Below are 17,831 nucleotides of genomic sequence, written 5' to 3' on the forward strand. Positions count from 1 at the left end.
AAAATAACTTTGGTGTTTAATAATTTCAACAGCGATTTTCTCGGAACATGCAATGTGGCTCATACGACCTAATCAAAACAAACTCTAGATTTCTCTAGTTTTAGGTCATAGATGGCAGCACTATCTTGCAATTAAATCGAATTAATGCCCATTTTCGAATATCTGAGATTAATTCAGGTGTGCTGGATGATTTTGGTCAAGAAATAAGTTAAGGTGATCACACGGTACCCCTTGGAAATTCTAAGATCACAAACTCCAAAAAAAAATGAATTTCATCAAGGTCACTAAAAGTGAATTTCTTGAGAGGCTAATAGTTATCCGGGGATAAGTAATCCTGCAAGTGTACTAAAAATATTTAGTACAGCCAGTGCCATCCTGCATGCAGAACGCCGCCAATTTAGTACACGTCAATCTAATGTTTTTATTGCATTTTCTTTTGCCTTCTAAATCGTAACAATGGAATTTTGGGGGATCCAGAAAATCCGTCATTTGCATACAAATGGCCTTGCGGTGAGGGTCAGTTAATAACGGTTTTACAACGTTTTCATCGCAAAACGTCCAGCCGTGCAGCATTTGGTAGAAAAGCTACCTCATATTACCACGGTTAGCGCTAGCGGATGTAAGTGTCTTTCCCAGTGAATAAATAAAGTGTAAATTTTGTGAATAAACTCAGTGATTCAAGTAGCAGAACAGTTACTTCCAATGAAGAAACTTTTGGTCTTTGCTTTGCTGGTTCTTCCGGCGGTTCTCCTTACGGCGGACAACGGTAAGTTTTAAGTTTTCACGTGGCATTATTTTCGCAACAGTAATTTTGGGTTTTTCTAGGCTCCCGGTTCATGGCCAATGCTACCGAGGATGAATTAGACGAGGAATTGGATGTTGAAGTTGAATCCGATGAGGCATCGGTAACCAAAAACGAGAAACCGGGAAACAGATGAAGTGCCAGAAACGACGAAATCGCCAGATGCAGATACGTTCCTTCTATTTACAAGGCCTCTCTAAATTCTGTCAAATTCCTCGTTGGATTCGCCAATAAGAGAAGTGACGATTTCATAGTAGAAATTTCAATTACTTCATTCAAAACTTTTCGGCTATTTCCTACAACTGAGACATTAAACCGTCTCTTACTCGTTCCTTCCATCTGAATCGGTTGGCGGTCGGCCATTCGGATTGAACATTGCGCTCAACTACCGTGACGCCAGCGGAAATCAGTTTTCCGAAGCCGTCTTCAATGAAACCGTTTCGCTTATCGAAATCGATGAGGGTTTGGATGGGGAAACGTTCTTCCTGGCGGCTGTTGTAGTTTTGCTGTTGGTGCTCGTCCAACAATTCCTGACATTGTATGGCAAGCGTGAACGCTCCCCAGCTGCCCGTAAAACTGTGGAAACCGGAACCACCAGTACCAAGGATATGGACTATGAATGGATTCCACAAGAAACACTCAAGAGGATTCGTAAGTTTGTCTTGTTTTTTTTTTCTTATAGAAACTAAACTTTGAACATATTTCGATAACCAACTTGAAAATCTTCAATACACAAAAAATGGAAGTCCTAATACTTAATTGTACTAACTCACTAATGAAAGTCGTTTGTTTCTTCCAGAAAATTCTCCCAAGGGCGGCAAAATGTCCCCAAAGCAAAGCCCACGGCAGCGGAAGACAAAGTGATCTGTCGGTGCCGATGATTAGATCAATGGCTTGGAGAACTCATTACTTTGAGAAGGGTAGCTATCGTTAACAAAGCATGAAACCAGAGACACAAATATGTAGAATGCCCATCACCATCATCAACACAAAGGCAAACCGAAATTTACCTATAGGAACGATGCGAAAGATGAATGAAGAGGACAAACAGAAGATCATGCAACAGGTGGAACTGTTCCGGCGGGAGAAGCTCACCTTGGACTCGGAAGTGGCTAAGTGGGACGATACCGGCAATGATATCATCTATATGGCTAAGCACATGTGCATGATCATGATGGAAATGACAGACTTCACTCGGTACGTTTTGACTGTGATATCATAAGTAGAAGTGGTAGAATGGTCTAGTTTTCTAACTTGAGTTGTCCTTTTTTTACAGCGGCCGTGGACCGCTCAAGACCACTATGGATGTGATCAATGCTACCAAAAAGATCTCGGAATCCGGCACCAAGCTGGATAAGCTGACTCGCGAGATCGCCGACCAAATGTCCGGAAAGTTCCACGAAAAAGGATCTGCTGGCATATCTGCAGCGTATCGCTCTATACTGCCTCCAGATCCAGATCACGTCCAAGGTCAAAGCGAATGTGCAAAACATCAGCGGTTAGCTGATAGTGTCCGGGGTAATTGTTAAGTTTGTTTCATTGTCTTTTGTTGAACGATATAATCTACCGGTTACCGTTTGTTTTAATTTAATCGCCAAGAATCTTATGAATTCCGTCGTCTACACGGTTAAGTATTCGTACGTCGCTTCCACCAAATACACTCGACAGGAAATTGTTTCGGTAAGTATGGTTCCGGTACATGTACCAGTGAGATTGCAACGCTACTTAGGATAACTATCTATTATATGCGTATATATATTTTCCCAATTCTTGCTAACCCTCCATAACAATCAAATCGATCGATTCCCCTACTCCACACGGCTCTGGAACCCTTAATCATAACACTGTGAACTTATTTTGATACGCCTTTTCGTACTCAATAACACCGATCACAACACAAGAGATAAGGAGTTCAATTATTGTTTTTTTTTTAATCACAGATAATGGTTTTAATACTGTGAGATATTACGTCTAACAGTAAAACACCTTTTTTTTTGGTTACCAAAGTCACTTCGTAATACCAATCAAACCTTGTTTTAACTAACAATAAAATTTACGTCAACGTCTTAATGAAACATTTATGAACCAGATCAAACTATAAATACTTTATTTTTCCAAAACAAAATCCCCACAGTCTCCAATCGTGCTGTGGAAGATGAAGGCCCCGGAGAAGAAACCGCTAGTGCGTCCGGAGAAACCGGAAGAAGTGCGGGCCAAGGTACGACGAGCGTCCCAGAAGAAGGCCCAGAATCCCGTTCACGCCCTGTCTGAGTTCCAAAGCCCCACGGATGCCGTCTAAAGAGGAGGGCAGCAGCTCATTCAGGGGGGAACAAAACTTACAGCCTGTATGCTGTAGGGAAAGCATTATTTTTGTTTTGTTTTAGATTTTATCATGAGCTGATATCAAAGCAGCTTATAATAGTTAGATTATCAGAGCAGAATCTAATAGAGGAAAGGAATTTTAAAGGTTGTAAACCTCATTGCGAGAACAAATTTGGCCCTCAAAATAGGAAACCCCATTTTATAGAAAAGCTATATAAAGAACGATGGTCTATATTTCATCACTATTTTGTAGTTTTTTTTTTGTGTATCGCATCGTTATATTTATTTATACATTTCTCACCACGTAATGAGTAGATGCATTTTATCAATACTTATATAATCGCACAGTCAACAAGAGTTTGTAAACCAGTTTTTTGGAGAATGAAAACAATTAAACTTCTTACTCTACATTGATATTGAAAATTTTCCAATGTAGCTTTTAACGTTGAAAGTCGCACCGAATTTACATATACTGTAATAAGGTAATCATTCATGCTATTATTCAAAGATAGTTAAGAATCTTAATATGATTAAAAAAAAAAGATTGAAATCATAAAAGACATCCTCGAGCTTAGCAACAGCCAACGGCAACACAAATAAACTCAATTAATGTACTGTTAGAACAAGATAAAGAACGAATTCATAAATGGCAAACTCATCGCGTTGTCAGCATTCCTATGTTTTACCTATATATACCTATATATATATATACCTATATATACGAAGAATATTGCACTGAGTATATGAAGCAGCAGCAGAAGAAAAAAAAACTATAAAACTTGTTACGAAAGTGTTTCAATTTTCTTAGAAGTCAACTGAAATTTTAACTTGCATCCCCGCCCCTAGACACACCAACATAAATAATACTCACAAGGCAGAACATGACACAAAATATTCATCGATAGAAAAATAAAAATTGACGGAAAATATGTGTATTAAAAACATTATAATAAAGTTGTTGTGTCTTTTTCATAAAAAAGAAAGGTCCTGGGAAAATTTTCTTGTTACCTTTATGAGGTTTTTGAAACAGAAACGCAACCGACAAAGCCTGGCAGATGTAGCATGTTTGCCTTTTCTTTGTCGATTTCGGCACTGCTTCAATTATGTGAAATCACCATCAGACTAAACGATTTTCCATTCAATTGCCATTTTAAAAGCCATAGCTCAGTCAAATCAAAACTTTTTTCTTTCTCTTTTACCATCATCTTCCGTTTGGCTTGTTTTGAACCGTGAGAATCACGGTTTTACAAGGAAAATCAACATCTGAAACAATCGAGACGTGATAATAAAGAGGAATACTCGTCGGTTGAAGAATTCGTTTTGATGACTTTTCGTCAGGTTGTCTCATAAGTTTTGCAGTTCGCTATAAGAGGACAATGCTATATACTAGCTAGATTTTTGTTTCGTTTGTACACTCTACATGTAATTTAATTTCAATCTGTCATTTAATTCTTTCGTTCACAAATATCACAGTATTCTTACGAAGGAAACATACAGTTACACACTTAGGTCATGGCAAAACCAACTGAAAATTTTTCCAGCTTCGTATCCGGAACCGTTCCAAAATTGTGAGGAACTTGCACGGGAATTCGTTCAAATTCATCGGATCACGACTTTTTCCCCAGTATGATGATCCTGCTGCAGGAGTAGTATTTTCATCAGCCCATTGGAAAAAACCACACTGTTCGTTTCGTGGTTTACAACAACTGAAAAAATGCCGAACTTTATTGGGACCATCTTTTTTAAACGTAAGTTCCTTGGCGGATTGATTGCAACGGCACATGACTACATCAGCATCATCAACTCCGAGGAATGTTTTCGATCGAGGTTGGGTACAGTGGCACCTTTCAGCTGCCACGGCTTATCCTGCAACAGTTGGTCTTCCATTTTCTGAATCCGTTGCTGTAATTTTGTCTGTCGCAGTTCGAATGAAGATCTGGGGTCCTGATCTTCGCCCTCAATTAGATCTTGCGGTTTTTTTCTTGTTCAGAATCTTCGTCTTTAGATACACCAGGTTTTGAGACAACAGACTTCTTGACCGAGGTACTTGGAATGAAATCACCCGAACCGTTGTACAGTTCAAATCGAAGTCTTCTGTTCTTTTCAACTTCATCCTCATATTCTGCTTCTACTGACGGGTTTTTGTTAGCTTCGCCGGTTTCGTCTTCTTCATCATTATTATCATTTTCTATCTCATCATCTTCTGATTCTGCAACATCATTGGTTTGTTTCTTCGCCGTATTAATATCTGAGTCAACATCGTCGTCGTCGAAAAAGTGATTATACATCATATTGTCTTCTTCCGAGTCGTTTTCCTGAAAGAATGATCAAGGTTTAACTAACCAATTACGTTGATTTTTTTTTAATTTTTTGTCTATTGCTGATTAAAATATGAATACGAGTTTCGTGGTTGCTCCACCTGTTGTAAGTGTGGCTGAGTGCTCTTATTATAAACTAAGCAATTACCTCCCCAAAGTTTTCACCGAAATAATCGACATCAATCAGTGCATCTCGTTCTGGTTTTCCCGATAATTTCCGCATTTCTCGCTCATCTTGCTGGTCCAAAAACCAAGCCATATCCTCTAGACAAAAGAACTGGTCATCAACTATGGAACGCTTTGCTCTCCGCCGTTTAGGTTTTCCATTTTCTTTCGTTTTTTCGATGATTTCCTTGTTTCTTCTTCCCCGTCCATTTCACTTCGATGATCAAAATTGTCCTCTAGATCCACTGCACAATCGTTTTCCGGCGTCTCGTCGATCCGGAAACCGAGCCGCAATTTTTCATCTCCTATTGCCAACAATTTTGAGATCACCGGAAGTTGTCCTTCTTCCAGGAGATATTAATTTTTAAGTACCAGCCAAATTTGCTACTCGTCCATTTCTTTGACGACCAGCTCATCGAGGTAGGATTTGGCAATCGTCGCAGTGACGGGATTTTGCTGGTCAAAGTAATCACCATGGTCATAGACTGTTTTTACCAGCGTTTTTATTTTTTTAGCTACATTAAATTTTGTTTGAATACTAAAAATTAAAATACAGTAAGAATGCCAAGTTTTCATTTCAATGTGAGTTCTTAGTATTTTTAAAACATTAAAACAATGATTACTTACGTGAGAAAAATTTCAGGATTTGGCGTGTTCTCTCTCAGAATTTTCAAGGCCGCCTTAAGCCCCTTCTGAGGAAGAGTTTTGTTAGCTTTCACCAAATACTAACGTTTGATCTTGCAATAGTGTTGTGGAATAAAGCGTTCGATCTTTTTATACTTCTTGGCCACTAAAGCCAACGTCGGTATTTGGCAGCTACCGTACGATACCAAATTATACTCTATTTTCTCCGGAAAACTGTATGCCAATTCAACCTCTGGAATTTGGTAGATGAGGCCATAATGCGAAGATCTAGCTCGCTGCGAGCATTCACGGCATCATTTTGTCTATCATCGGGTTCGGTCAAATTTTCCACAACCCTCTTCACATAAGGGCCACTGATTTCGGAAACCTTTGCTTGAAGCACTCGAATTTTAAGTTTAATAGCGGCACACCTCCATAATTTCAAACCCAACATTTTGCCCTTTTCGATCGCAATCTGTCCGAATGACCAGCGCCTGTCATCCTCGCACTTCCCGTTCTCGGTTTAGGTTTTCCGGACCGCGGTATCAAACAATTGTTCCGGGCTACAGCTGCGCCAACAGCGGAAAGAAAGCAAGAACTCGTAGATCAGCAAATGACCTGAAACTGATGGCATAACCATCTGGATTTGGTGCCCCCGGGACAGCGAACCAGCAATATTTTGCACCTAAGCCAATCAACGATCCGTCACGCAGTCCGTACTAAAAAAACAATAACAAAGCTCTCACGCTTACACCGGACTGACGGATAATTGGGTTTTTTTTTAATATTTTCTGCAGGATATTATGGCGCCGGTTAGCTAAATCCATTCCATCCTGCAAATTTTTAGTACAGATCCATGCCATCCTGCAAATGTTTAGTACAGATCCATGCCATCCTGTAACATAACGCTGCCATTTCAAAGAAAATTTTATGAAAAGGCAGCGTTCTTAGCAGGATGACATGCATGGATGTTTACTAATGTTTACGTCGTTTGTTTTGATTTTGATATTTATCGTATTCGATTGTGCATGTGCAGCGAATTTCTAAACGTTTTTTTCTCGTCGGAACGAAAGTCCGGGATCGTGAATCCGTCGGATGCTTATAATCGTTCGCGTATTTTATTAAAGTGATGTTTTATATTAACTTGATTGGCCTTTTTTCCGAGATCTCGCGAGAGTGATATTAGATGTAATTGAAAATACCGCGGATTGCTTCCGCTTGGCTCGTGATGACTGTTGAGTATTTTCCCCTCTGGCAGGATATTTGTTATTTCTTTTCGACTACCAAGGACGGAAGCGGACAAGGTTTCGTACTTGTTCCAGGAAGATCAGGATGTGTTGATGTGTCAGTAACATCTCAGTCTCATATCTTATTATATTTGGCAACACATTCCAGTGTACAAAGTTCTGTAATCTGGGCACTGATACCTCAGCTGGTGGAAATATGCAAACTATGTTAGGGGGATTTTTTATGAGAATGAATATGTGATTGTTATATTAAAATTTTTTTTATGCAAAACCTATTTATGTATATTGGAACTTCGTTCCTGATGTGAAGGAGTTTTTTGCAGACTTCTTGAGATAGTGAGTTAAATGAAGAACAAAATGAAACAAAACACCACTGGCTTACAAAACGGACGCTTGTTTTTATTTCACTCTAGAATTTTCGCTAATTTCTTGTGTAAAACTGGTTTTTCACAGTTATATCTGGAATTGCTTGAAACTGTAACGAACAAGTTATAAACGCGAAGTTTTATTTCAACATTTTATGCAGTTTTGCCGAAATTCACTAGAATCTCTTCAGTTGATTCGGACCTAACCTTACTTCTGAAACTTGACTCTGTTTTGGTTGCTGATGTGTCATTAAACTCAGCAGTGAAGTCGTCGATTCCTGGCCCTTAACCCGAGTTGCCCGTGAAGCAGCTCAAGTAGAAGAAGAAGAAGTCGATTTGAACCTGTGTTTTGTGTGTTTTATCATAATGAGTTCTGATAACATCTGCTGCTTTTGCGGTCGTGATAATCCCCCTGCACCAAAGGGTCGAAGAAACTTAAGAAGAAACCAAATGATTCGATTACTATTGGATGGGTCTGTTGTGATATCTGTGTTGGTTGGTACCATACTTGGAATGGAATTGGATGTTGTAGTTGAATCCGATGAGGCATCGGTAACCCAAAACGAGAAACCGGGAAACAGATGAAGAGCCAGAAACGACGAAATCGCCAGACGCAGATACGTTCCGTAGATGCAGATATGTTACTGGAACTCAACTGGAATTGCCTGCCGGAAATCCTGTCGAATTCCTCGTTGGATTCGCCAATAAGAGAAGTGACGATTTCATAGTAGAAATTTCAATTACTTTATTCAAAACTTTTCGGCTATTGCCTACAACTGAGACATTAAACCGGGTCACGAAGCGACCGTCTCTTACTCGTTCCTTCCATCTGAATCGTTTGCCGGATTGAACATTGCGCTCAACTACCGTTACGCCAGCGGAAATCAGTTATCAGGGTTTGGATGGGGAAACGTTCTTCCTGTACGTGTTCCTGGCGGCTGTTGTAGTTTTGTTGCTGGTGCTCGGCCAACAATTCCTGGCATCGTGTGGCAAGCGTGAACGCTCCCCAGCTGCCTGTAAAACTGTGAAAACCGGAACCACCAGTACCAAGTATGTGGACTATGAATGGATTCCACAAGAAACACTCAAGAGGATTCGTAAGTTTTTCTTGTTTTTTTTCTTATAGAAACTAAACTTTCTTTCTGGAACATATTTCGATAAGCAACTTAAAAATCTTCAATAAACAAAAATTGGAAGTCCTAATTCCTAATACTTAATTGTACTAACTCACTAATGAAAGTCGTTCGTTTCTTCTAGAAAATTCTCCCAAGGGCGGCAAAGTGTCCCCAAAGCAAAGCCCACGGCAAAGCGATCTGTCTGTGCCGACGATTAGATCAATGGCTTGGAGAACTCATTGCTTTGAGAAGGGTAGCTATCGGTAGCTATCGGTAGAAGGGTAGCTAACAAAGCATAAAAACAGAGACACAAATATGTAGAATGCCCATCACCATCATCAACACAAAAAGCACAATTCAGCGTGGAACAATAATTCTGGCATTATCTTCCAGAAATTCGTTTGACAGAATAGTTAGTTGGCAAACAAATTTTAATGAAAAAAATTGTATTTTGCGAAAGGTCACATTATGCTAGATAACCGTTTTGTCAAATAACCCTCAAGTCAAAACGGAACGAGCTAGATTATTTGACCTTCGCCGGCAGCTGCGTAAGGCCGTTGTTGATCATGTTTCGGACTCATTCCACGAGACTAACATGCCACTTCTGGATCTGATCGATGCTACCCATTCTGGCAACGAAAAGCAGGTTCACGAACGGGCCGAACAGTTTACTAAACATGCAGAAAAGCTGGTCGAGGTTGCCAACCTTGTGTGCAACATGTCCAACCACGAAGACGGTGTTAAAATGTTGCGCTACGCCGCGGCCCAGATCGAGACGCTGTGCCCACAGGTCAGTAATGCCGCTCTGATTCCGTGTGCTTGTCTCAATTCCAAAGTTGCGCAGGAAAACATGGAAGCCTACCGACAGGCTTGGGAAAACCAGGTTCGCATTTTGACGGAAGCAGTCGATGACATTACCACTATCGATGACTTTTTGGCTGTTTCGGAGAATCACATTCTGGAGGATATGAATAAGTGTGACCTGGCGCTGCAGGAAGGCGCATTGCATTGGATTTGAGAAACATGGCCGGTGCTCTCCAGGGCAGATCGGCCCGAGTCTGCAACGTGGTGGAAGCCGAAAAGGACAACTATGAACCGTGCATCCACACCAAACGAGTGCTGGAAGCCGTGAAGGTTTTGTGGGATCAGGTTATGTCCAAATTTGCCCAGCGGGTAGACGTTGCCGTGGATGCGCTCTCTTCGAATTCGGCCAAGGACGTTGACGAGAATGACTTCATCGATGCCAGCAGGCTGGTTTACGGCGGAGTGCGAGAAATTCGTCGCGCTGTGCTGATGAACAGGGTAAGTTGGGACGACGTGTTACAGGTGGATTGCCAAAATAATAAAATCTAAGTAATTTCCGATTACCAATTTAAAATGTTAAAATCAGAATTGAGTATCCTAATTTTTGTGAGATGTTCTGTTTATATTGTTAACCAATATCGATTTCTATTTGAATTGGTAATTTCCGTGACCATCAAGTGATGTTTCTAACCGAAATTTACCTATAGGAAGCGATGCGAAAGATGAATGAAGAGGACAAACAGAAGATCATGCAAAGTAGGGATGAATCATCCCAGAGGATGAAAATCCCGTATAAAATAAAAAAAAAAAAGATCATGCAACAGGTGGAACGGTTCCGGCGGGAGAAGCTCACCTTCGACTCGGAAGTGGCTAAGTGGGACGATACCGGCAATGATATCATCTATATGGCTAAGCACATGTGCATGATCATGATGGAAATGACAGACTTCACTCGGTACGTTTTGACTGTGATATCATAAGTAGAAGTGGTAGAATGGTCTAGTTTTCTAACTTGAGTTGTCCTTTTTTTACAGCGGCCGTGGACCGCTCAAGACCACTATGGATGTGATCAATGCTACCAAAAAGATCTCGGAATCCGGCACCAAGCTGGATAAGCTGACTCGCGAGATCGCCGACCAAATGTCCGGAAAGTTCCACGAAAAAGGATCTGCTGGCATATCTGCAGCGTATCGCTCTATACTGCCTCCAGATCCAGATCACGTCCAAGGTCAAAGCGAATGTGCAAAACATCAGCGGTTAGCTGATAGTGTCCGGGGTAATTGTTAAGTTTGTTTCATTGTCTTTTGTTGAACGATATAATCTACCGGTTACCGTTTGTTTTAATTTAATCGCCAATAATCTTATGAATTCCGTTGTCTACACGGTTAAGTATTCGTACGTCGCTTCCACCAAATACACTCGACAGGAAATTGTTTCGGTAAGTATGGTTCCGGTACATGTACCAGTGAGATTGCAACGCTACTTAGGATAACTATCTATTATATGCGTATATATATTTTCCCAATTCTTGCTAACCCTCCATAACAATCAAATCGATCGATTCCCCTACTCCACACGGCTCTGGAACCCTTAATCATAACACTGTGAACTTATTTTGATACGCCTTTTCGTACTCAATAACACCGATCACAACACAAGAGATAAGGAGTTCAATTATTGTTTTTTTTAATCACAGATAATGGTTTTAATACTGTATATCTCACAGTCTAACAGTAAACACCTTTTTTTTGGTTACCAAAGTCACTTCGTAATACCAATCAAACCTTGTTTTAACTAACAATAAAATTTACGTCAATGTCTTATTGAAACATTTATGAACCAGATCAAACTATAAATACTTTATTTTTCCAAAACAAAATCTCCACAGTCTCCAATCGTGGTGTGGAAGATGAAGGCCCCGGAGAAGAAACTGCTAGTGCGTCCGGAGAAACCGGAAGAAGTGCGGGCCAAGGTACGACGAGCGTCCCAGAAGAAGGCCCAGAATCCCGTTCACGCCCTGTCTGAGTTCCAAAGCCCCACGGATGCCGTCTAAAGAGGAGGGCAGCAGCTCATTCAGGGGGGAACAAAACTTACAGCCTGTATGCTCAGTCTCGTTTGAACTACGGTACGTTGCACATCGTGTGTGTGAGCTGAATTGAAATCTAATTTATTTTTCTTCTCTCCTTCCACACTCTATTGTCGAGCGGTGCAATGACCCACAACGATACACCAAGGTCATCGAAAAATGAAGTTCGAGTACGGAAATATCACGAAAATTATGCTGGGCCATATCTCGTTATGGCTGAAACAAATGTCGGGAATATATCTGCTGCGAAGATTGCTAAAAGTCTGGTGAAGAAATTTGGTGACGATTTTATTCGTGCTATGCCGGTTTCTAAAACCAAAATGAAAATTTTGATGCGATCGAGGGATGCTGCTAATGAAATAGCAGGCATCGGTACCTCAAATGAAGTGCGTTTTTTTATCCCCCAACGGCTGGTGGAGTGTCTGGGGGTAGCCTATATTGAGCCGGATATTTGTGATGAAGAATTGAAGTTTGCTAATGCTTACGATAAACGCAAGTCGAATCAAGTTGATAACCCGGAGATAGTTCATGCTCGTCGTGTGCTTAGAAAATTGGCTGATGATAAAGAGGAAGCCCTGTTTACGGTGATTTTTACTTTCGCTGGGCAGAGTTTACCTACTCACATCGAGTTAAATAGAGTGCTTTATGCTGTTAAGCAATACATTTATCCTGTCCGCCAGTGTGGTAACTGCTGGCGCTTGGGACATGACAAAAAAGGATGCAAGAGTGCTAAACGCTGCAATCAGTGCTTGGAGCAAGTGGGCGGCGAAGATCATGCGTGTGAAAATAGTGAGCCACAGTGCGTTAACTGTTTAGGCTCCCATCGGGCCAATGATCACAAGCTATGTCCGAAAATAATTCAAAAAAAGAAAACCGATAAAGAGCGGCGTGACACTTTTTCACAAGGACGTGTCGATTGGTTTTGTGGAACAAATTCAAATGATTCATCAAACTCACTACCTATCATCTCTCAACCAACAACAATATCCACCGTGGCAGTAGCTTGCCAAACAAATAATGTTGACAAGAATGGATCTAATCCTTCCAGCAAACGTCGTTATAATGTCGATTCGGACGATGAGCTTCCCCAACTTGAAGTTAACATTTCTGACGGGGTTTGCGATTCGATCCGATCGACGATTGAATCTACTGAGGTCATCGATATCGTTGCAGATGCTCTGGAAGTTCCTGAGGAAGATATTGAAACTCGACAAAAAATCCAACAAATGGTTTTGGAGAGAATTTCAGATGTTGTTAGTGATAAAATGAAAGGCTATTTTGCTAATCTCAGATTATGAAAAGACCACACCAAGCACTTTAACAACCACCGTTCCTCTGCAATGTCTACAATGGAATTGTAGAGGGATAAATAGTAAACGCTCATCCTTAACCCAGCTCATAAATACACATAATATCAATATTTCGCTTTTGAGTGAAACACATCTCGACAGTCACACAAACTTTAATCTACCGCAGCACACCATGTTTCGTAAAGATCACAGACGAAACTCGATGGGCGTAGCCATCGCGATTCGTTCAGAACTAAATCCCGTAGCATTTCCTATTGCACTGCCAGCGGATATTCAAGCCGTTGCCTGCCAGATCAAATACATCTCCGGGTTGATCACTATTGTATCTGTGTACATACACCCGCAAGCCAACATATCGCAGACTCAGTTTGAAAATTTTTTATCAACCGTTCCGAAACCGTGCATCATTGGAGGAGACTTTAACGCAAAACATCACCTATGGGGAAGCGAGCATGGAAACATACGTGGAGACCGTCTTCATCAAGCCATCGAAACATCTCATCTCGTCATTCTCAACAACGGTCAGCCAACTAGGTTTGATGTAAACCGGTCGTGGGGCGCAATTGATATCACGCTGGTTTCTTCGAGCCTTAGTTTGTGCTTCGACTGGGAGGTTTTGGATTCACCAAATGGAAGCGATCATTTTCCGATAGTTTTTCATTCGAGTACTACATGCGCGATGAAATTCTACTCTGGAATTAATGTTCGAAAAATCGACTGGGAACGTTTTGCCGGAAGCCTCGAGGAATCATTCGTCGAAAATGGAGAACCGGATAGCTTTGATGTCTTCTTTCAGCTGATTTGGCAAGCACTGCGCAGGTCCTGCCCATCAGTAAACTCGAACCACACCCGCCGAATACCGCAACCCTATTGGGACGAAGAGCTAACAGAAGCGAAGAAAGCCACCAGAGTTGCTTTCCGCGCTTGGAAACGGGAACTGTCAACCGAAGCTTACGAAGGGTACGCTAATACAGAACGAAGGTTCAGAAATTTGGTACGCGAGAAGAAGAGGAAAAGTTGGCAACATTTTTGTGATAGCTGTGATAGTTCTACGTCCCTCACAACCTTATGGAGGATGGCCAGAAGGTTCAAAGGACGCGGAGAGCCATCAAAAAACATCAGAATTTCGGACAATTTGGCCAACGATGTTTTGGACAAGTTGGCTCCCTCATCTGCCAAAAATCCACCCCCGGTTTTTCTACAATGTTCGTGTTGCTCTCAAACTGGTTTTCCATTCTCAGTATCGGATATTCAAGCTGTTTTGAAAACCGGTAAAGATTCGGCTCCTGGTTTGGATGGTGTTCCATATTCCGTCATAAATCGTCTCCCATGGGCGGCGCTTAGTCAGTTGCGAAAAATCTATTGCCAAATTTTTGCTTCAGGAAGAATTCCGGAAAGCTGGAAAACCTATAAAATTGTACCGATTCCTAAAAGTGGCCATGATCCGATTTCTCCTTCTGCTGTTCGTCCAATCGCGTTAGCTTCATGTTTTCGCAAAGTGTATGAACTCATAATCAAAGATCGACTAGAACATTTCATCGAAAACAACAACCTGTTCCCTTCAGCTATCAACGGTTTTAGGAAAGGACGAGGAACAATGGATGCGTTGTTTCCACTGATTAACGAAGCTTCCTTAGCTTTGAAAAGAAGAGAGCATGTGGTGATATGTAGCCTCGATATCAAAGCCGCCTACGACAACGTGGAAATTAATGTTCTGGTCCGCGAATTACGCTCATTAACAGTCCCTGAATGTCTAGTAAAAAGTATCTTCCATCTGTTTGAAGAAAGGAATTTGTGCATTTCGAGTGGATTAGATTCAATATCTAGGACAACGTGGAAAGGCCTTCCTCAGGGATCTCCACTAAGTCCGTTATGCTTTAATGTTGTGATCAGTGGATTGATCAACAGTGTCCCTCCTGATGTGATAACCGTAAATTACGCCGATGACACAACAATTGCTGTAAGAGGAACCTCACTGGAGCATAGTTGCGAATCTCTCCAAAGGGCAGTGGATATAGTTGTGGAAAATATTTTCGACCTTGGGTTAGAACTTTCGCCGACGAAATGTAAGTGCCTCCTGATCTCGACACAACAATGCGATAATCCTCCAGAAATAAATATCGGCGGTTGCACTTTGGAATACGTCAGATCCCTGAGGTTACTCGGCATGTACCTCACACGAAATCTGTCGTGGTCGTGTCATATTAGAGAGGTACAGAAACGTACAGCTCCGTATCTTAACTTTTTACGAAGCATATCGGGCCAGTTATGGGGAGCACATCCAGCAGCATTGTTAGTTATTTTTAAGTCATGTGTGAGATCAATATTGGAATACGGTTCCATATTTATGACGGAGTTATCACAAAAAGAAGCCATTATTTTGGATAGACTACAATGGGCAGGAATTCGAATCTGTTTGGGCTCCACAAAAACCACCCACACAGGTTCACTCGAAGTGATGGCTGGTATTATTCCGCTGCAACAAAGAAGAGAACTTGCGGTCATGCGTTTTGTAAATAAAAGAGCGTCACTCCTGTCTTGGCATCGACAATATTCCAGACCGATCTTGGACGGTGGCTTAGTGGCTACGGGAATACACCGCGCAACAAGAATGCTTAACGAATTCATTCCACTTGAACAGCCTCTAAATAATCTCCCATGCTACATGTTCAACCGTGAAGTTGTAAGAACAAAAATATCCATTGATCTCACTGTTAAACGGTTATGTTTAGAACACCAGAACTCATCGGCAGCTGATTTGGTGTCAAACTATCTCTTGGAAGTGTATGCCAACGCGAAAATCTTGGCAACTGACGGGTCGAAAGATATACAAGGCACAGGTTATGCTGTGGTAAATAACTTTGGAACACCTGCAGAAGGGATCAAACTCGACAGTAAAGCATCCGTTTATATGGCAGAGCTTCTGGCAATCAGGCATGCTGCGAAAATGATCGTAAGTCTTCCTGTTGCTCAGTATATTATCCTATCCGATAGTTTGAGTTGTCTCACGAGCCTGCAAAAAATCAACATCAATCAAAAATATCCCGTTGCTTGGTACGATATAAAAGAATCCATTCTTGAAGGTCAAAGAATGGGGTACGAAATCCATCTGATATGGGTTCCGTCTCACAGAGGTATTCCAATGAACGAGTTGGCAGATCAAGAGGCGAAAAGTGCGTGCATCAATGGTGGTACAGCAGATTATATTTTAACATCATTCGACATCCAGTTTCCGATTCGGCGTATAACAATGCACAAATGGCAAGCAAAATGGAATTCAGGAACTAAAGGACGTTTCTGTCACAGCATCATCTCTAACGTTTCGCTCCAACCATGGTTTAGTAGCTTGGATCTCAACCGCAGACAAATTGTAATCCTTTCCAAATTAATATCAAATCATTCACGACTCCCTGCTCATCTCACTAGGAATGGTATCCTATTGGATGCTTCGTGTAGTTGTGGCGAATCCATCGCAGATCCTGATCACATTATCTTCGCATGCAGCAGATTTGAAAATCTTCGTAGACCTAGTTGGCGAATTTTAATGAAAAAAGGAATTCCACCCGATATTCATTTGATACTAAAAAAGAAAGACATTGAATTATATAAAACGATAGCTAATTTTGTAATTGAATGTGAAATAGACATGTAAGTAGAACAGTAATCAACACTTGGCCGGTTATGTTATAGAGGTAAAGCCAATAAAAAATTAAAAAAAAAAAAAAAAAAATACAGCCTGTATGCTGTAGGGAAAGCATTATTTTTGTTTTGTTTTAGATTTTATCATGAGCTGATATCAAAGCAGCTTATAATAGTTAGATTATCAGAGCAGAATCTAATAGAGGAAATGAATTTTAAAGGTTGTAAACCTCATTGCGAGAACAAATTTGGCCCTCAAAATAGGAAACCCCATTTTATAGAAAAGCTATATAAAGAACGATGGTCTATATTTCATCACGATTTTGTAGTTTTTTTTTTGTGTATCGCATCGTTATATTTATTTATACATTTCTCACCACATAATGAGTAGATGCATTTTATCAATACTTATATAATCGCACAGTCAACAAGAGTTTGTAAACCAGTTTTTTGGAGAATGAAAACAATTTAACTTCTTACTCTACATTGATATTGAAAATTTTCCAATGTATCTTTTAAAGTTGAAATTTAGATTTAGAATCGAATTTAGATATTCTGTAATAAGGTAATCATTCATGCTGTTATTCAAAGATAGTTTTTTTTTTATTAAAACTAGTTTATTAAAGGCCTTTTACTTTTACAAAGTTTCAATGTGCCGAGTGTATTCGTTTCACTAGGTTAGTAGGAAAGGGGGCCGTAATAGTCGCGGCGACTCAACAGTTAGAGAAAAAAAACTTTAAACAAGGGAAAAGGAAGGGGTTTCTAGGGGTTTTTCTCCAATATCAGTTTCCATTAGGGTCCGGTGGTGGCCTCCTGTAGCTGTGGTTTCGGTAGCTACGGTTCGGTTTCGGTTTCCGATCTTCTGGCCAGTCTTCTTCAGGAATGTGTCGAACCCGTTGGATGAGAGGCGATACTAATAAATAAACAAAACATACATTAAATGAAGAACACACAAGGGGAGAGTTTACGTGGGTAAGCGGACTAAACGACCAAGTCAGACAGCTTGAGATTCAAAGATAGTTAAGATTTAATAT

The 17,831-nt window shown here is 40.7% G+C and overlaps 1 protein-coding gene and 2 pseudogenes across 1 annotated transcript; 2 read left to right on the forward strand and 1 right to left on the reverse strand.

Moving 5' to 3' along the window:
• The first annotated feature begins 438 nt into the window (after window positions 1-438).
• Window positions 439-4,060, forward strand: LOC129761027 (translocon-associated protein subunit alpha-like; annotated as a pseudogene).
• Window positions 3,634-7,033, reverse strand: LOC129761028 (acidic leucine-rich nuclear phosphoprotein 32 family member B-like). The gene is made up of 3 exons (XM_055758726.1): window positions 6,235-7,033; window positions 5,591-6,145; window positions 3,634-5,439 (listed from the first exon to the last, which is right to left on the reverse strand). The coding sequence occupies exons 2-3, from the start codon at window positions 5,699-5,701 to the stop codon at window positions 5,086-5,088; spliced, it is 465 nt and encodes a 154-aa protein (XP_055614701.1). The 5' UTR covers window positions 5,702-6,145; window positions 6,235-7,033; the 3' UTR covers window positions 3,634-5,085.
• Window positions 7,034-8,209: 1,176 nt separating this feature from the next.
• LOC129761026 (translocon-associated protein subunit alpha-like) lies at window positions 8,210-9,974 on the forward strand (annotated as a pseudogene).
• The last annotated feature ends 7,857 nt before the right edge of the window (window positions 9,975-17,831 follow it).

Source organism: Uranotaenia lowii, unplaced genomic scaffold, assembly GCF_029784155.1.
Source record: "Uranotaenia lowii strain MFRU-FL unplaced genomic scaffold, ASM2978415v1 HiC_scaffold_991, whole genome shotgun sequence".
Classification (NCBI taxonomy): Eukaryota; Metazoa; Arthropoda; class Insecta; order Diptera; family Culicidae; genus Uranotaenia; species Uranotaenia lowii.

Coding starts and splice junctions, on each gene's coding strand:
- LOC129761028 (XM_055758726.1), bottom strand. CDS start 5,701: ATGGCTTGGTTTTTGGACCAGCAAGATGAGCGAGAAATGCGGAAATTA. Junction 5,440..5,590: donor TCGGTGAAAACTTTGGGGAG/GTAATTGCTTAG, acceptor TCATTCTTTCAG/GAAAACGACTCGGAAGAAGA.